Source organism: Labrus mixtus, chromosome 1, assembly GCF_963584025.1.
Source record: "Labrus mixtus chromosome 1, fLabMix1.1, whole genome shotgun sequence".
Classification (NCBI taxonomy): Eukaryota; Metazoa; Chordata; class Actinopteri; order Labriformes; family Labridae; genus Labrus; species Labrus mixtus.
Window position 1 is genome coordinate 22,666,742 of NC_083612.1, and position 19,619 is coordinate 22,686,360.

At 40.7% G+C, this 19,619-nt stretch overlaps 3 protein-coding genes across 4 annotated transcripts; 2 read left to right on the plus strand and 1 right to left on the minus strand.

The window, feature by feature from the left end:
• Window positions 1-1,376: 1,376 nt before the first annotated feature.
• LOC132979810 (transcriptional repressor CTCF-like) lies at window positions 1,377-8,063 on the minus strand. Its single transcript, XM_061045650.1, has 13 exons — window positions 7,917-8,063; window positions 6,168-6,417; window positions 5,899-6,081; window positions 5,427-5,793; window positions 5,141-5,311; window positions 4,845-4,978; window positions 4,621-4,741; window positions 4,374-4,523; window positions 4,038-4,198; window positions 3,769-3,951; window positions 3,549-3,678; window positions 3,074-3,217; window positions 1,377-2,899 (listed from the first exon to the last, which is right to left on the minus strand). Exons 2-13 carry the CDS (start codon window positions 6,402-6,404, stop codon window positions 2,652-2,654), a joined length of 2,229 nt encoding a protein of 742 aa, XP_060901633.1. The 5' UTR covers window positions 6,405-6,417; window positions 7,917-8,063; the 3' UTR covers window positions 1,377-2,651.
• Window positions 8,064-9,568: 1,505 nt separating this feature from the next.
• Window positions 9,569-14,434, plus strand: LOC132979735 (mucin-2-like). Of its 2 annotated transcripts, none has more exons than XM_061045588.1 (9): window positions 9,569-10,011; window positions 10,948-11,051; window positions 11,151-11,610; window positions 11,700-11,786; window positions 11,872-11,908; window positions 12,146-12,217; window positions 12,301-13,707; window positions 13,819-13,907; window positions 13,944-14,434. In XM_061045588.1, the coding sequence occupies exons 1-9, from the start codon at window positions 9,637-9,639 to the stop codon at window positions 14,094-14,096; spliced, it is 2,784 nt and encodes a 927-aa protein (XP_060901571.1). In that variant the 5' UTR covers window positions 9,569-9,636; the 3' UTR covers window positions 14,097-14,434. The 2 variants fall into 2 exon arrangements, with proteins under 2 accessions (XP_060901571.1, XP_060901570.1); XM_061045587.1 differs by having other exon boundaries at window positions 9,608-10,011; window positions 11,694-11,786.
• A 459-nt stretch (window positions 14,435-14,893) lies between these two features.
• On the plus strand, window positions 14,894-19,419 carry nudt21 (nudix hydrolase 21). Its single transcript, XM_061045890.1, has 7 exons — window positions 14,894-15,199; window positions 16,404-16,604; window positions 16,695-16,758; window positions 16,841-16,930; window positions 17,831-17,906; window positions 18,042-18,156; window positions 19,002-19,419. Exons 1-7 carry the CDS (start codon window positions 15,078-15,080, stop codon window positions 19,021-19,023), a joined length of 690 nt encoding a protein of 229 aa, XP_060901873.1. The 5' UTR covers window positions 14,894-15,077; the 3' UTR covers window positions 19,024-19,419.
• The last annotated feature ends 200 nt before the right edge of the window (window positions 19,420-19,619 follow it).

Here is a 19,619-nt window from a genome sequence, read left to right on the forward strand (position 1 = left end):
TGATTGATTTCAGCTACTCTCAGATGATGTGTAAAAACACCGCTTGTACCGTTTCAGTGTCGTCTAAATTTACTTTGAAAAGCCACTTTACAAGCCGGAAACCAAGTTTCGGTTTGTTGCTGTGGCAACAATGATGTCCCTAGTCTGTCACCGTTTTCTCCTCTGCCTCTACGCCACGGTGAATCAAGCGGAAAAAAACAGACAGAAGGCAAGAAGGGAGAAGATGGAAAAAGGAAGTATGGTCTCTTCAAAATCCAGAAGTCCATGGGACGCACAGTGAAACTCGTAGGTTCAACTTGAGCATTTAAATCACACCATGTTAGTTGAGTTTATGACAAAGGGGAGCGGCAGTGATAGACCGCATGTGGTGGTGTTCAGGTCAGTGTTTTGGTTTCCAGCAGAACACGAGGGACCGCTGTTACCGTGTTCAGACTATACCATCGTAAGTGTAATCATTTAGAATAAGGCTAAGGAGACTAAAGCTGCACTAACCAGCTTCTTGACTTTTTGAATATACAAAGTAAAATAAGCGTTACGACTACCTTAGAAAGTGACCCGCTTCAACTAGGGGTGGGCAACTGGGGTCACATGCGACCCCCATCAACCCTCAACGCGGCCCTCAGGTCAATTTTTACATATCAATTCATTGGAACCATGAAGAAAACATGACAAAATCTGCCATGAAATCATGAAAACCAGAAATATGTCCATAATAATATTTGATCACTGGTATATATTGAGTTGAATTTGAGACATAATTGACTGTAATCGTTTCTAGATCCTACATTTTGGCCCCCTGGCAGTGAGAATTAAATGAATGTGGCCTTTGCTGTGACCAAAGTTGCCCATAAAATAAAGGCGACTTTTACTGCTAAAACCTGGAGGTTTACAACAAAACACCTGTTTCTTTAGGGAAACCATTTACAGAGGATTTACCTGTAATATTGCGTTTCATCCCACCTTTGTCTGTCGCATTAAATACAGCAGATCCTAATAACGATTTGGCCTAAGCTTGCAGAGAAGTGAAAGCGGACCCGTTTCAGCAATGCCCATCCCATGCGAACCACATCCGAAAGCAATATCTTGTAGTTTGTACAACTAGTGTTAAAACAATGGTCATCTTGGTATAATATAAATATGAAGATAACCTTTACAGTACAGTCTCTTCTCACATGGTACTAATGACTGACATGCAAAGGAGACAGGATGGTTTTGCATCATGATGTCATCTGGTGGTGTTAAAATATCAGTAAACATTAGATTTAAAGACAATAATCAATTTCCATTAGGAGGGGGGATGTTAAGTATACTAAAGATGTGACCCCAAGACCACGTAACACAAGCCCAAAGAACACATGAACTTAGGACATACAATCTTAATATCAAGTCTTCCATTTAATAAAATATATATGCAAGCAAAATACATGAACATTTGTTAGATCTGGTTCTCAACTGTTTTTTTAATAAACAATGATTCAAGCAATCGTTTATGTATGTATGTACCACTCAATCCCATTTACTTGTCATCCAAACTGATTTTTAAATGTTCATGAGACTACAGCTTCAGAACCTAAAAAGGTCAGTCTATCTTTTATTGGTTGTACAGTCATACATCTGCCATTTTAGCCACACTGTTGTTAAAATGTCATTCAATCTACATAGAATTGCTCCGACAAAGATACAAAAAGGAAAACTTCACCCAAAGTGGAATGGCTACACAAGGCGCAACAACAGTTCTTTTACTTCTCATGACAATGTTCAGTACATAAGCATCATCTAGGTGTAAGTGGCAGCATGTCTATGAAGCTTTTAAAACTAATAAAAAAGTCTAAAAGGGATTTACTAACCACCAAAAAAAGGAAGCAAAATATAAAGATATTCTAAATATTTCTAAAAGAATCCTGAAGGTGGCTGTAATTAATGGCAGTTTAATCGTTCTGAAAGTTGCCTGCATTTTTCTGAAAGCTTACATGTCTGCTAATGTTCAAGTGACTTGGATTGAAATCTCAATTCTTTTCTTTTAATGAATTCTCAGCTGCTTTAAAAAGCCAATATATCCCTGTCTGAGAGGTAAGGAGAGCTCTTCAGTGAGGATGGAAACAAATGGCCTTAAAGTTAAGAAAGCTCCACGACTATCCATTCACACATTTAACCAAAAAGCACACAGGTGTACAATGCAGAAAGAAAGAGCTCGCAAGGTTGAGATGAAAAAACACTTCTGAGATTTTTAGGGATGGCATATGCACACAGTTCAGATTTAGGAAAGATTAAGTCCACAATGACAAAAAATATTTAGTGGCCTACGTTGCATAAATCTCGCCAATGGAGATTATGTCATGTTGAATGTATTTACCATAAAAACAGAGCTGCGCAAATGACAGTAATAAAAGGGATAAAGATACTGCAGTCAATTACAGCCACCCCAAACTTCAATATACTAAAATGCGTTTTTGGTAAACAAATTCTTATTAAAATCTTTAAAAACCATCCAACTCTTTATCAATACATGATTAAAAAGGACATCTTAAATGACAACAGTAAAGTTTTTTTCTGTGCCAGATTGTGGGTCTTAGTCATCCTAAATGCAGATATTAAAACGTGATCAAGGGGCTGTGTGCATTTACAGAGTCGACCATCTAATCATCTCATCATCACCGGTCCATCATGCTGAGGATCATCTCAGGAGTCAGATCTCCGTTAGGTGGAGCCTCAGACGACGGCTCTTCCTGTGCATTCCCCTCTACCTGGGACAGCTCCTCCATTTGAATGGTAGTCTTCCCTTCACCAACAATCACCTGCTCGGTCTCCTGGTCATCTGGTTCAGCGCCGACCTCCTTCTTGACAATAATGTCATCCACCTCTCCTGTGGCCTCGTCCTCCACGCGTATGATAGCAGCCGCTGTAAAGAGTTTCAGGTGAGATTCTGGTAGAAGAGTAAGCCTAGCTTTGCACACTATTTACTCAATTTAAAGAAAAGCTACACTTCAGAGCACAACTATAGAGCTAAGGTGTGAAATCGCCCAAACAATCAGTAGCTGCTTTCAAGTCGAACTTGTTATAATGTGACACTTACTATCTGTTTTGCTCTTTGGAGGCCGTCCACGTTTTCTCTTTACTGGTGGCTCCACGGGTGCAGGGATGGGGACCACTGGTGGGGCCTGTTCAACCTCAATCTCACTTAAAAGGTCCTCTTCCTCTTCCTCCTCTGCCTCATCCACTTCATGAATAAGAACATCACGCATTAACATTTTCACACTCGCAGATTTTACTGACAAGTCAGTATAATGTACACGAGTCAAATACAATAACTTGGGCATACAGGATACATACACAAGATATATAACCCTCAAGTTACAGTTTACTACAACATCCTTAAATTTGAAATAGTTATGAGAACTAAATGAAATTCAGCTATTTGAGCAACTTTGTTGCAGTGTTGCCTTCAATGTTCCTAATATGTAACATTTAGGAGAAATTAAATGACAAACGTAAGTAATTAACTAAATACACACTGAATAAAACAAACAAAAAACATATGCATACAATACCTGTGTCATCATCATCTCCCCCCCTTGACTGCATCTTCCTCTTCCTGCCACGTCCCTTTTTGGGTGATGGAGATCCGTTCTCTTCCACAACTTCACCCGTGCAGTTATCAGTGTGACGCAGCATAGTGTTCTATTAAAAACACATGAACATTACAACTCAGTCACAAACAGAAAACAACTGGTGGAGGTTATGTGCTAGAAGTCAAGAGCTTGATCCTACCCTACGGGTAAATGTCCTGGTGCACTTGTTGCAGATGAAGGCAGTGGGGACAAAGCTTGGGTCATGGTAGCGCTTGAAGTGCATGTCCAAAAGCTGTTTCTGTCGGAAGGTTTTATCACACTGGCTGCAGGAAAACGGCTTCTCCCCTGTGTGTGTGCGCTTGTGCATTATCATGTGGCGTTCCTAGGAGGGAACAAGTCAGAAAAACATGAGAAGCCGTGACATAAAAAGAGATTAACACCACCAATCATATTCCACTTCACACATACCTGTCTACAGCAGTAGTCACACAGTTCACACTTAAAACGTTTCTCGTTCTTATGAGTCTTCTGGTGTTGGATGAGAGCGTATCGCTCATGAAACACGGCATCGCAGTAACGGCATTTCTTTCCCTTCTCAAGAAATGAGTGCTGCTTTCGCAAGTGAACACCTGGAAAAGAAACATACATTTTTGTAACAAATGTCATTATAGCCTATTGAAAAAGAGACAAAAAGACGTCAGAGTAAAAGCATAAATATTCTCCTCTATCAATCCAATACATTAACATTTATAACCTCCCTAGCACACCCTCTGCCTGTAATACGGTACGAGTAACAAAACTAACCAAGGTCACTTTTGCGTGCGATGACAGTATCACAGTGTGGGCAGTGGAACTTCGCCACATTCTCTGTGTGTTTCTGCAGAATATGCATCTTCATGGTGCCGCTCTGTGTGAAACGTGCATGGCAGATATAGCACTCGTACGGCTTTTCACCTGAAACAAATAGTGGAGAGAGTTTCATGATTGAGACAGTTTTCTTAAACTGGGGATAAGTCACAACTTAGGCTGTGAATTGACAGAGGTATGTTACCTGAATGTGTCCTCATGTGTCTCTTCAGCTTGTAAGTGTCTCTGCTAGCATAGCTGCAAAGACTGCACTGGAAGGGTCGCTCTCCAGTGTGAGAGCGGATGTGCCTTTTCAGCTTACTCACCTAAAAAAGGAGAGGAAAGTTAAAACAAGAGCCTATTCAGGGGCTCAGGGAGCAACATTACAGGCAATGTTAGTACATAAAACAGATCCATGGGGTGACTTGCCTCCACACTGCAATAATCACACATGGAGCACTTGAAGGGCTTCTCGTGTGTGTGTTTGTAGCGACGATGACGCACCAGCTCGCCACTGGTCACAAATGCCATGTCACAATCTGTGCATTTATGTGGCCGAGTGCCTTAACAAACCGAACACAAAGAAGGTTATTAGTCAAGATGGTTAATGCCTGCGTTGTCAAATAGACATTTAAAGCAGGGAACAGTAATCAATCCTGGATTTCTGAGTTCTGAATAACTTCAATATCTTTAATAATCCAGTTTAAATTTCATTTTTGAATTACCTGTGTGTGTATTCAGGTGGTTTCTCAGCAGTGTAACTGTTCTAAAGGCCCGTCCACACAAGTGACATTTATGTGGTCTCTCGTCTGTGTGGCTCTTCATGTGTCTGTCCAGGTTGGAGCGCCTTGGACAGGTGTAGCTACACAGCTCACACTGGAAAGTCTTCTTTACACCTGAACACAAAAGAGCAGATAAGTGGATAAATGAAAGCAGTGCAAATGTACACTATTATGGTTGTATGATGGTAAGATGAAAGGAGGCGCATAAGATTCTGTGTAAAGGTCTCACCTTTTTTCTTAATCTTGGTGGGCTTTGGTGGCTTCATGTTGCCAACAACTTTCTCAGCATTTACCTCCGACAGCAGCCCATCCTGCTGCTCTTCTTCAAAGTCATACACCGAAACATCCATGTCACGAACACCCTCCCCGTAGCGCAGACGGCTTTTCTTTCCCTTCTTTCCTTTGCGGATGGTGGTGATGGGCTGGTATTCTGGGTCCTTGGTCCATTCTGGGTCTTCTTGCTGAGATAGATGTTCATCTACTGCCCCTTCTTCCTCCTCCTCGTCAACCCTTGTCCCTTGAAGCTCCTCATGGGCTGCCTGAAGCTCCTCCTGCTCTACAGTTTCTACTTCTCCATTAGCACCAACTTTCACCACCTTAAGAAAACATCACAATTTTAGTCTTAGCATGAACTTTGTAAACAATGGAGTGCAGTTTGAGCAGGCAAAGTTCTTGCACAGCAGACCAGAGTTGTTTTGTACCTGAAAGCCCTCGGGCAAGGGAAGAGTGTGGCAGATAACCGGATCTGCATCCTTGTTAGCTGTTGATGCATCAACATAGGTCCCCTGCAGGCCCTCTACAGTTCCTGATGTGACGGGTACCTGCACCAACTGAAGCTGACCAAGACCTAAGGCAGCGCCTGCCTGCTCCTCCATATTCACCACCTAGAAAGAAGAAAGAACCCTTTAAATATAACCTTGTAAAATAAACAAAGCCACTGACGAATCCATGCGTTAACATGAGCAAATACCTGGAGTGTGATGATCTGACCCTCGTCTCCACCAGTAACCGTCACTGTGCTACCGCCCTCCAACACCTCTGTCTTCATTTGCAATAGAGTAGGATCAAGAGCATCCATCACCATCATCTCCACATTCCCAGCCACTTCACCCTGTTGAGCAATGGTTACCCCTTGTATCAAGGTGTCTCCACCTTCCTTTCCATCAGCAGCCTGGGTGGTATCCATGGAAACAGCCTCGCCTTCCATGGCGACAGGCCACCTATAATGGGATAGACATATACTGTAAGTAGTGATAAATGGGCATATTGACATGGAGTTGATGCAATCATGGCAGAAACCTGTTTCGGTACAATTTATATTACATTCTTAAAATGTAGAATAAATTATTTTGACACAACTGAAATTAAGCAATTAAATTTCATGTGGCCACTGTTTGACCAAATAGACACATTGTCTTCTAGCCAGCAGAGTAAACATGACAGAACAGCTTAAATATACCGCTCCCTCAGACAGGACGCCACAAATGTCATTTTAAAATACCAGTAATCAAGCTTCACAAAGAACAAGTTTCGCATTGACTCGAGACAGCACAGATGGGATTTCTCTAAACATCCCAGAAATCTAACTTGGTTACTTCATTTTATGTAAGGGCGTCTCTGTTGGTAACTTCTAATGCTGACTTATATACAAAGAGAATCGACAGTAACCAGGATATTGTATTTCTATGACATTTTTCAAACCTGTGAGCCCTGTGAGGAGAGTTGTAACTTCAGCCATGGATGAAGCTCAGGACTTAAATTAAAAATCAATGCAACGCTCACACTTAGGGTATTTTCTTTGAAACATATGCAGCAATAAGTAGCATTGGTACTGTATATTTTGAGATGTGAATGTAGGTCTAAAAGTGCCCACAGAGTAATCTAGTATTAAACAACACGTGAAGAGCCATACAAATTAACTTGACCCACAAGTCAAGCAGAACTGAAATGTACTTTATGCGTGACAATTGTCCTATTTTCACCATTTTATTCTCTCTTTGTCATCACATTATAAAGTCGATGTCTTCATGACAGGACTCAGTAAAGTGTCCTCACTGCTCTTTGGCAAAATTGTCGGGTGTATTATTGTGAGCCACACTAAGTTAAAAATGGCTTAGATAGAGTAGTAGAAATTCTAGTGAACACACTTAAGTTTTGTACAACAGTGAGTTGAAATGTAAAAAAAAAAAAAAAAAAAAAGCGGCAATTTACAACTTCCTGTAGCAGCCTCAGTTGTTTAAACATTGAATATCTCAAGCAGTCGATGTGTTCATTAAAGTGTTCTCTTATTAAATTAGTTTATTTTGGTGCCTCACCTTAAAACATCCTAGCCCAATAAGTGTAAACTAAACATCTAAACATCTAAACAAAGTATGCAGACTCGTGTTGAAGTGGAGCGGCGCGACTACGTCTGAAAACAGGAAACAAAGGGCACGATAAGATGGACGACTGGCCTTAAACTTATAACACAAACACTTACATTCACAACCATTCCTTTGTACATATCTACAAATATCAGCCCCAAAAGCAGCAAACACTCAAGCGGGACAGAGAGTTAGAGTTTATAGACGGTATGGGGAATGTTAGATAACGATAGAGGGAGACAAACACCCCCCCGCCAGCCGCCTGCCCGGTAAGCCCTACCGTGACACCTAGAGGCCGACGACGGCTCCTACAAAAACCTGTCCGTGTTTCGAGCCAAAACAAGCGTGTCACTTACTCTCGGCTGCTTCTTTTCCGGTTATATTCACGCTCGAAGCTTAACCTCGGTGGTTGCTCTCTTCAATCCCGCAGTAACCCGTCCGTACGTGTTGGGCGACGCGCTTATTATTTTCTCCCGCTTTGGAAGAGTGGGCCCAACACAAAATGGCGGCCCTTAAGAGCTTACGCGGCTGCGCAAACACACCAGAGCAGCGGGGGCAGGGGGCGTGGTCGAGCTTTGGTTTCAGGCGCCAGATTTGAATTCAGGCGTAGGCGTGGCATCCTTTAACACCCACAACAACTGTGATCGATACCATTGAGGGATTTGACGAGATTAGGTACAAGAAATAGAGTTTCAACTAGGCCTTTATCTTGACAACTTCAAGCCGCTTTTAATTGGATGCTAACACTTGGTGTTAAAGTAAAACATCAAGTCAATCACAAGAGGGCAGTGTGAGTGTTGGATATGTGGAGTAAGCCTCTCAACAGTACAAATCGTGATTCAAGGCTACATCACCTTCAATCATTTATTATTCTTCCACAGCTGGGATGAAAGGTGACGTGTTAATATAAAAAAACAACAATATTTCCTGGTGACATGGAGTCACAGACCAGCAATTAAAAGACAGTTCATAGGCTTCTGTCCAGTATATGATAATAGGCCTGATAAACCTACTGAAATAGAAAATGAGCCTGTGTTCACTTTCTGTGCATTTTCCCTGCTTTGATAAGGTTTTATTAAATTTGTATTATTCAAACATTTCTGAATAAAACTAAAAAGAAGATAACTCTGGTAGTTCAGGGGTTTAAGAGCTCTGGATGTAAACACCTCTGTTCCCCCTGCAGGTTTCTTTGGTGAATTTTCATTATCTGAATCTGGCCTAAATATAATTGGATTTTTAGCCTATGTATTTTATTAGCTAAAAAAACTAAAATCACAGAATCTGATCACTGTAAGCAAGATTAAATTAAGAATTAAGACATATTCAGGCTTTAAAAAATACAGCGTAAAAACAAGGGAAAACTCTAGAAAATAGCTTTTCTGTCTTTTAGAGATTCTGCAGATCTATGACATATGCACCTTTATACTTTTCTGGCATTACATGGAACACATTTCATGGGGTCTTGAATAGACAAGTAATTTTTGTGTTGTGTTCAAAGTTAACCTCACAGAAATTAAACATGTGGACATCTTTACTCTAAATATGTAATTACGTAGGGAAACATGGAGAAAAAGGAAACGTGATACCATAGAGAACTTCAGGATTGATCAATCTAACTTCAGAAGAAGTAATATTATATTCTTTATTCATTCTTGGAGTACACATTTTGATTAACATACTTTGAACGGGCAACATAAGTCCCATAAAATGTGCCACACATGCCCTCAGTAAAGTTTGTTTTATAGCCAGAAAAAGACAAAAGACCAATTCTGAGGAAGTCTTTCAGCTCATCAACAAGAACTGCTAACAATCCTCTCTGTTGTTGTTCGGAACAGTTTCATCTCAAATATTGATGCTGCATCTTGCTTAGAAATTCATTAACCTTTGAATTTCTTCACTTTTTTAGTGATATAAGAATTTACCAGGTCAATCTGTCAATTAGAGGATTTGAGAGCATATTTTCCGCATATAAAATAAATTATTAATTTGTTATATAACCTAGAGAACATTTTGTTCATTTCAGCTATATTCATTGCTGTATGTTCAAATGTATATGCATGTCACAGGCGATGATGCATGGATCAAATACATATCAGTGTGGTCACTTTATTCCTCTCTCTCCTTGAATCTTCTTATTTTATCTCCACCTTTTTCTCATGGTTTTCTTCTCAGAGGGGAGGGGGCAGAGAAAGGCGAGGTTCTCTTGTCACATCTGTCAGTCAGCCGGCCTGTGCCCCGCCCACCTCTGAGGAGGCATTACATACTGCTGCTGCTCCTGCTCTTAGCAACCGTGCCTCAGCAACAGAGCCACGGCAACAGAGCTCCACGGCAACAGCGTGCCGTGTCTCCCCAATGGAGCTGCCGTTGGGCGGACCAGCGCTTAGGCACTACACCCAAAGCAGACCAAGACCTCACCGACAAAAACTGAACTACCGCCCCAGCAGACCGCAGGTACTGTGAAGGAGGAGAGAAGGTTTTTCAAAAAATGGAGTGTGAGTGAAAGGTGGTGTGTGTGAGGAGAGAAAATGGGAGGAGATGAAAAAAGGGACAGAGGGGAGAGGCAGGGGGAAGGGAAGGACTGAGGAGGGGTGCTGTGAAAGATGCCTGGTCCCTGTTTGAATGAGGCAGTCCCTTTCTGCCGGTCACTGGCTCTTTGAAGTAGCCTGACTAGAAATGTGTTTGTGAATGTGTTATCTGCCCAACAGAAAAAAAGATGTTGGCTTTCTTCCTTCACAGGTTGAATTTCATTGTAGTGTGTGTGTGTGTGTGTGTGTGTGTGTGTGTGTGTGTGTGTGTGTGTCTGTGTGTCTGTGTGTGTGTGTGTGATCGTCTCCTTTTTGCACTGAGCTGATTGTGTTGTCACTGAGCTATAAGGCTGTAGACACAGTCACTCCCTTGGTGCCAATGGCAAGGGAGACAAAATTCAGACGATTCCCCTGACAGGATATCATTTATAACAAAGACTCTTGCTGAATTTGCATTCTGCAGTCGATCTCCTGTCTTTTAATGCTACTTGTGGTGACAGATGTTAATATGATCAGGATGATGCAGCACTGAATCGCTGCAATTTCAATATCACATTACCTACATTGGCAAAATGAGTTATCCTGCTCTCATTCGGCATGCAAAATCCAGTGACGCCCCCCCATTTTACGTTACTGGGCAACTGACTCCCGAGAGGCTGGTTTGTAGCATGGCTGGAAGAGAGATTCAAACCAAAATACACCTATAGAGGCAGGAGGAATACTGGTACCAGAGTGTGTGGGTTTTTCCGAGGTTAGGGTTATGTAATGTTAAGTTTTGTACGACGGAAGTTGCTTTTCAAAATCCGTTCTTTAATCTTTGGTGTAAAATAAATCTCTGTTTCTTTCTGTGTATGTTATTTAGGAGACTATAATAGAGAGTGAAAATGAAGTCCTTGAGCACATGGGAAGGGTGGATGAAGGTGTCGAGGAGTTCTTTACTAAGAGAGTACTTCCTACTGATACACTGTGAGTACTACCAGCTGCCTCTTACACTTCCATGTAGGTCTAGTGCCTAATAAATGTATTCAAGGATGTTAATTGATTTGATATATGATCCTTCTTAAGGAAAACACAAGATGAGGAAACTATCACAGTGCATGAGGTGGCTCCTGCAAGCTCTGTACCTTGTCCACCCCAGACCAAAACACTCAGGAGGAAGCTTGGCGATTTTTTTACGCTCAAAAAGAGACGAGGTCTGAAGTCAGAAACGAGCCATGACGGGCGCCCCAAAAAGACCTCCATCACCGATCTCATCCGCCCGCTCCGGGAGGCCGCTAGAGCCGAGAAAGACAAAGACAAAGAAAGAGTCAAGGAGCACGACAAGGAGAACGAAAAGGAGAAAGCGAAAGAGAATCCAAGCGCTGGAGAGTCAGCTGTTCAGGAGACACCTGTTTCTGGTGCCCCAACGCTGAGAGGTGAAGCGGTGCCTCCCCGTCGAGCTCTCAGAGAGGGGAAGTCCCAGTCTCTCATTCTGCTCTCTGGATCAGCAGCAGCAGGGACTCCTTATGGCAGAAATACTGGAAAGGTGAATACTAGTAGAGTTGAAGTTTAGTTACATAGTAACATAAGTTGGGAAAGAACTCACCCCTCTGCTGTTGCTTCTTTCAGAAACAGTTGGAGGGCCAACATAGCTTTGAACAGAAACTCCATCTCATGCTTCAACGTATTGGAGTTTCCAAAGTCCCGCCAGGAGAGACACAGGTCTGTGCTTGTTTATTTCTGTTTATGTGTATACTGTAGGCATCTTTAAAGTTGTTTAAATACTGTACCTCTTTTGTTTTTGTAGAATCAGGAGGGAGAAATGAAAAAAGCAGAATCTGAGGGTATGTCCTTTTATTTATTTAATACTTGGTATGATTAAACTCTTCCCTGCTCCTTCAGTAGAGCTCCATTAATCTTTGAAGTTGATGGATTTGTATCAAAAGGAGTGGCTTTTTGACTTGGATAAGTTCTCTAATAAAGGTTTAATATCTCTTTTTGCTGATTAAGCTGTTCTCCATTCATTATAGACATTAAGATGTGAATTAATTCCTAAAATGTAAATTATGTTTGTGCATCAGGAACTATCATTGACAGTAAGCCTGAGCCACCACCTACGTTCACAAAACCTCGAACCATGTCTGCATCGTCAGGTAAACACAAAACAAAAACACGGATTTACTTCTTTTGCATATATGATGACAATAAATATCTACACATTCATTTTCTTCTTTAGATACGAGGCATCAAATGCGTCCAAGTGTGTCAGCACATGAGTCAGCGGGGAAACCCGCTTTGCTCCCAAAGCCAGTTATCAAACCAGGTCCCCCACCCTCAACATCTGGACGCAACACACCTGAGAACGAGCTCGCCCAAATACAGGAGGGAGAGACAAATACACCCACTAAACTGAGTCCGACTACATCTACCCCTGATATCAATGCTACCACCACCACCACCACCACCACCACACCTACTGTACCGACAATCTCAAACGCAGTCCCCAACTCAACCGATTCTATGATTTCTTCTTCAAGTAGTGTAGTGTCCTCAGACACATACAAATGCACCGACTCTGTTAACCCTCCTGCAGAAGCTACAACACCCACTAATGTAACAGAGCTTGACAGCAAACAGCTTATCCCTGAATCTGAGGCTAACACCCCTGAAAAACCCACTTCTACCAGCACGACTACACCCACAGAGCCTCCCACTACTGTCTCAATTACTTCCATTTCCTCTGAGCCCATTAGTCCAAGACTCTCCATCACTTCCAGCTCAACGACCATAACTATGCCTTCCATATCCACCTTGGAAACTGTGTCTGCTCCCAGCAACAAAATTCAAGTTTCCATAGCGTCAACAAATCTGCAAACTGAATCAAGCGTTTGCTCTGCTGATGCTACACCTGCTGTTGGTGTTGATGCAGCAGTTTCTGTCGACACCACTGCTTCGTCACCCTCCACCTGCACATCAGATTCACGATCAGTCTTTTCTACTAACAACAATCTAATTGCTGAAGCTAGTGATGATACCACTTCAGCCACCTCAGCTAGCTGTGCAACGGTAGCTTCACCAGTCACTAAAACATCTCCGCCTCCTGACCCAATTGATGCCATCGCATCTCCATTTTCACCTGACACCCCCATTTCCTCTTCCTCCACCCTGGTCCCTTCTGACCTTTCACCCACCACCACAACCACCACCACCACCACCACTGCAAGCCCAACATCCACCGACTGCATTGACTCAAGCTCTACTTCTACCATTCCTCATCCAACCACATCTAGCCCTGCTGATATGTCTATTCCCTCCACGTCATCCAGTGAAACAAACCCCACAGACACCACCACCACCACAACCAGTACTGTAAAACGTTCAGATTCCACTTCCACCACCAGTTCAGCAAATGCTGCTGCTATTAGTTCTCCACCTACGACTGACTCAGACCAACCTTACACCATCAGTGTTAGCACTACCCTCACGCCAACTATCTCTGACCTCTCCCCGACTGATAACTCAAGTGCTGCTTTTCACCATCTGACCACTCCAGCTCCTTCTAAAGAAAGTCCAGGCCAAGATACAGATTTACAGACATCTCCTGAAGACAGAGCCAGTGTAGAGCCTGCAGAGAAGGACTCAGGTACATTATAAGTTTTGTATTTTATGCGTTGTAACTTGCATTTATTTATTTTCCTTAATATGCATGGAGGTGTAAATTGAAGGGTGTGTTTTTTTTTATTTCCAATTGCAGATGAGGTGCTTAAGACGGTACAAAAGAGCAATGGAACTGAGATGGATGAGAGCGAGACAGTTGATGATGCAAAGGAAAGCAAGGAGGAAAATGAGAAAGTAGCTCTGGTCAACCGTCAAGGGACTAATGAAGAAGTGCAGGAACAAGCTGCGAAACCTGAGGAGGACACAATACAAGCAGAAGTAGTAATGGCTAAGCCTGCACCAGGAAAAGATGTTGATGAGGTGCTGATAGAAGGTGAAAAACAAGAAGAAACCAAGTCTGAGGCTGAGAAGTAATTCAAAAACCTATGATGTTGCTAAAAACGGGACCAACTACTGTGACGGGCAGGACAGACCACAGTAAAAGGAAAATGAGTGGAAAAGATCCATGGCACTTCCTACAGGGACCACCACATTACAGCAGCACACCACAAAGGGTGGGCCACTGGACCAAAGAACTGAGATCCCTTTGGTGTTATGTAATCAACAAATCCAGCAGTGTCTTTGTCCTTTTTTAACTTATGTTTGAATTTTTGCATTGCACGTATGATTATGTACCATATGACAACTACACCATGTTTACAATAGATGGATAAGAGACATAGTTATGAATATTAAATGGATTATTGAATTGACTTTGTCATTCCCTCTGTTTTTTTCCCCCATGAATACTTTGTACTTGTGGTTTCCAATCAAATAATGGCAAGAAAATCTAAACACTTTCTTGCTTTTCTGGAGCTCATGGTTTTCTAATTGTTACGTGGATACCTTAATTGTTGGTTGAGTAAACTTTCATTTCAAAATAGTTACCTTAATTTCAAAGAAAAAAACGTCTTTGATATATTTTCAAGCCAAAATATTAAACACTAAGTTAATTCTAATATATTTCCTCATAAAGCCATGTCTTCACAGGGAAATAATCCAATATGATGATGTCAGGGTGGACTGGAATTATACTAAACAACAGTGCAATATAATGTTAAAAGTCACCCCTTTAACTACATGGAAAGCGATTGATGAAATGTTAACCACTGGTGTCAATCACCCAGACCAGCAGGGGTCGCTGGCGGAAGTATTGCCCAAAAAGCCACACTTCACCCGGAAGAGAAGGACCGTGGGGAAACCTATGGTGAAAACCACGGTAGAGAATTTTTTGTGTACGGTCCACACAACTACTCATAATTTATTTTGCTAATTAGATCTTCCAGCGAGTTAAGAAACAGTACCTACTGAGGTATTCGTGCAGGAGGATTCAGCATCGTCGTGCTCACGGTAGAGATGTCGGTCGCGCCTCCAAATCGCTCCAATGCAGGCTGGCCGCGCAGTGGTGCCGTTCAGTTTGGGAACAAATACATCACCGGGCCTGCTAAACCGCTCACACTGGAGAGGACCATCAACCTGTGAGTTTATATCAACAATACATTATGGGGGGAAAAAAACCCACATTCAGCAGATATTAGTAATGTACCTGTATGTAAACGTAAAACAACGATACAATAAAAGCTGAGTGTAGCTGAGGTCGCTTCTTCTGTTCGATGCTGCATTCATAACTTCTCTGTGTGTGTGGATCATCTGATCAAATGAATTAATGCTGTGGACGTTTACGTTACATATAATTCATCAGACCCCATAGTTTGGTGTTTTGGGGCGCCAACAAACGAAACTTTGATTATTGATCACAAATATAGAAAAAAAAAATAGTCAATAAGTCAAATAGTTGATCGCCACGAAACAAATTCGAATAGCATTGATAATTTAATTTGATCAATGGTTGACATATTCAAGTTTCTCACTTTTTTAATATCAAGTCTAGAAAAGTATTAAAAACTGGGTTTATTTTTTCTGTTTTAATGGAATTGTATTGAACAAGAAAGACCAGCAGCTTAGCTGTTCTGCCCCTAAGAAAGCAAACCTTCAAAAATAAAATAAAAATCAACGATGCCTTTAGAGAACCTGACTTCCTGGAGAGCACTGAGTCAACATATACTTAATAAAACTTTCTCTTGCACTGAATTTATCTCAAAAGTTAGACACCGTAATAAAAGAGAACAAAGATGTACAGAATTCTTAAATGGGAAGTTCCAGATTGAATTCTTCTTTTTGAAGTAGCTTTTTATTATTTTAACTTGATACTAGACCTTACATAATCATACAATGCTTAAATAGATGAATAGATGTACTTTATTTATCATAAACTGGGGAATTGTGGTGTTACATGTTATCAAATAAAATAAAATAACACAAGAATAAATACAAAATAAATATGCCCTATGAAAATAACTAAAATATGTGAAATACAGTATATACATCCATAATTTAAATGAACATTACATACAAATTCACAATTAGTCTAGCATGAATCACTAAATGTAAACATACTTAAATATATGATATATTATGTGATGTTTTTTAATGATTTTGTTCCAGTGTTGTTATGAGCTGTTCTGTTGGTTTTCAACATCTCTTGTAATTTATGTTTTAATGCTCTTGGTGCAAAGCAAATTTCCCTTCCCTCATTCATTCTTTCGTAGCACAAGGATGTGAAACACACTTTGACAATCTCTGGTCATTGTCATTGACCTACCATGTGTGTTTTTACTTCAGATACCCTCTTACCAACTACACATTCGGCACTAAGGAGCCTCTTTATGAGAAGGACAGCTCAGTGGCTGCCCGTTTCCAGCGGATGCGGGAAGAATTTGATAAAATGGGAATGCGCAGGACAGTGGAAGGTGTTCTAATTGTCCATGAACACAGGCTGCCTCATGTTTTACTTCTTCAGCTGGGAACAACTTTCTTCAAACTGTGAGTAGAATGAACGTTCATTACCTCTTTGCATGAAGCATGAGAATTGTTTTGGCTGAACAGTTTTTTGTCGTTGCTTCCTTCATGCAGGCCTGGTGGCGAGTTGAGTCCTGGAGAAGATGAGGTGGAGGGTCTGAAACGCCTGATGACTGAGGTAATACCTCTGCACAGTACACGCCTCTTGTTAGTATGCTCCTAGATGAGTTTACATTTGTTAACTTTTGTTTGAATGTTAGATCCTTGGTCGACAAGACGGTGTGAAGCAGGACTGGGTGATCGATGACTGTATTGGCAACTGGTGGCGCCCCAACTTTGAGCCTCCACAGGTTAGTAGATCATTTGTAACATAGGCATGTTTCATAAAAAATATTAAATAGGGTTAGCAGAAGAGATTCACATCGGCTTAACATCGGTCCTGTTGACAAAAAAGGGTCATGCCCTGATGTCAGTAGCCAATGTGTAGCAGTTGTTTTTCATAAATGTACTGCTTGAAAAATAGTATACTTAACTGCTGATTCAGATAAGAATGTTTTTTTGATTGAGTTGGATGAACTATTTGTTCTCATGGTCAGAAAATGTAGGCAGTGTTGGAGTCTAATACTGTTTCTGGGAAAGATCAGGGCCATGCAGTTTGTAAGAAATGTTCCTGTCACATTTCAAGAAGAGGCACTACGAGGAGCTCTTTAGACACATCCTATCACATCGCTCATGCAAAAATGAGCATGAAGAATTACCAAGAAGTAATGAAAATAAACCCAGAATCTGCTTATTTTAAACATTTTGTATCGACATTGGCCCTGATTTTTACAATCTTTGCGTCTTTAGTTAGCAGCCATTGGTCAACCACTGTTCAAGTGTCTTGGGTTAAAAGCACAAACTAGATTTAGAGATACAAAATGTGTTATGGTTCTTGTCGCACTGCCTTTCACTGTTATTTCTTATTGAACAATATTTCAGAGGTAAACTCTCAAAAGACAATAGAGAAACCTTGATGTTTAAAGGGCTAGCTATGAAATGACTCCGGGCGCGTTAATGCATGTATATAGTATACTCATTGCAAATCAATGAAAAATGCTTTTTGTTGACAAGAACTTATTGCACACAGTTTCCTTTTTGTACTCCATAGAGCCAGGATGAAATTTGAAAATATCTGTATCCAAGCACTCCTGTACATACAGAAGTAGTTCATGATAGCGGACTGATCTGAAGTTGTTTTTGTCTTGCAGTATCCCTATATTCCAGCTCACATCACCAAACCAAAGGAGCATAAAAAGCTTTTCTTGGTTCAGTTGCAGGAAAAAGGTTAGTCTACCACAATGTAACTCGTCGAATTGATTCAAATCAAGTGAAATGATCTGTCGGAGAAACAGGCAGAAATGTTAACATGAGACGAGAGGTGGTGTCATTAATTCTTGTTTTCAAAACCTTTTTCCTCAGCGCTGTTTGCTGTCCCCAAAAACTATAAACTGGTGGCAGCACCATTGTTTGAACTGTACGACAACGCGCCTGGATATGGACCAATCATTTCCAGTCTACCACAGTTGTTGAGCAGGTATTGTTCATGTCTTTTTTTTCTTCTTTTTTTATATGTTTGACATATGTGTGGAAAGCCTTCATTCAGTTGAAACATTCATTTTCTTTTGTTCAGTGTTATTGTGTATAAATGTGAAAAACATCCAATCTGGAATCATAACGTCTGCCTCCAAGAGCAGTTTTTTTTTAACCCAACCAATTCATGTATTCTTCAATGATCACCCTCCAAATTCACTAACTGAAACTGGGCCAACTCATGTATACAAAGAAGCTGGCAAAAGAAGACATGCTCACACAGTATGTGATTGAAGGCAGCAATTTCAGATTGGAGTCTGCTTTTACTTAAATGTGCCAAAAGGTAAATTTAAGTAAAAGCTTAAGTAAGCAAAGTGTTTATTGCAAAGAAATAGATGAATATTGCCAGAGAATGACATCCTGTTTCCCTCAGAGCAGGGAAGAAAAACCTTATGAACTATGATGAATAAACTGGAGTTTTTCATGTAAACAAATCAAATCTATAATTAACATCACTACATGAGATCAAAGAAAGCTGTTAAATGGATCTTTTTTTATCAAAGTTTTTGCAATTTTAAATACAGTTTCTTTTGTATTTTGCCCATGCAAGAAGTCTTCTTACCTACCTTTGTGGGCACACTGTTATGTCTGGAGTAGTGTCAAGTCATCAGCAAAACTTTCACATGACGAAGAACAAGGATCATCAAAGCAGAGTCTCAGTGATTAAAAAATAATCCATAGCACATATTAAGGAGAATAATTTTTAAAAAGGCTAATGTATTACTGTGAGAACTTTGATCTCATAACAAACACTGACCCTTTACTCTTGGTTGTCGTTTCCTTTTTTAGGTTCAACTTCATTTACAACTAACGTGTGTGATCAGAAGACCATCCGGCTGTCTCTGTGAGTGCAGCTCTGTCTGAGTGCGGATGAAAGACAATGTGATGGAAAGATATACGTCTCATCTATAGCTCAACTTTCACGAAAAGGACATTGTCATGTTTCACAGGGGGTGTTTATACTGTTAGAAGAAAATGTCATGTATCTGTCTTTTTTTTATCTTGGAAAAAAAACTGCTTGTTTTGTAGTATACAGGTCTGTAATTCAGTGTGGATTAGTATCAGATTTTACATCCTCTCAGTTGAGGCCGATGTTTGATTAAACAAATGACATCATTGACTTTCCTGTTGTTTTAACCTGTAACGATGCTGTGTTTTCTTTTATTTTTAATAAAGCAGTCCTTTGGGTATGTTTTTATAAAGTGAACAGAGCAAATGAGCTGCTGAATGATATAAAAACGTTTAAGCGGAGTTCTAAAAGTTTATTTTCTCTGTCAGTAAATTACAGACAGATATAGAAGCAATGTTCAAATGTCAAAGCTAAAATATTTTTCTTAAAGTACTTAGAATGGCATTTGCTACTGAAGTATTTTGGATGACTCAACTGATAGCTCATTTACTGTATTA

Coding starts and splice junctions, on each gene's coding strand:
- LOC132979810 (XM_061045650.1), bottom strand. CDS start 6,404: ATGGAAGGCGAGGCTGTTTCCATGGATACCACCCAGGCTGCTGATGGA. Junction 4,979..5,140: donor CCACCTGAATACACACACAG/GTAATTCAAAAA, acceptor CGGTTTGTTAAG/GCACTCGGCCACATAAATGC. Junction 3,952..4,037: donor GTGACTACTGCTGTAGACAG/GTATGTGTGAAG, acceptor GTTCCCTCCTAG/GAACGCCACATGATAATGCA.
- LOC132979735 (XM_061045587.1), top strand. CDS start 9,637: ATGGATCAAATACATATCAGTGTGGTCACTTTATTCCTCTCTCTCCTT. Junction 11,787..11,871: donor TCCCGCCAGGAGAGACACAG/GTCTGTGCTTGT, acceptor TTGTTTTTGTAG/AATCAGGAGGGAGAAATGAA. Junction 11,909..12,145: donor GAAAAAAGCAGAATCTGAGG/GTATGTCCTTTT, acceptor TTTGTGCATCAG/GAACTATCATTGACAGTAAG.
- nudt21 (XM_061045890.1), top strand. CDS start 15,078: ATGTCGGTCGCGCCTCCAAATCGCTCCAATGCAGGCTGGCCGCGCAGT. Junction 15,200..16,403: donor CTGGAGAGGACCATCAACCT/GTGAGTTTATAT, acceptor TTTTTACTTCAG/ATACCCTCTTACCAACTACA. Junction 16,931..17,830: donor CCAACTTTGAGCCTCCACAG/GTTAGTAGATCA, acceptor TTTGTCTTGCAG/TATCCCTATATTCCAGCTCA.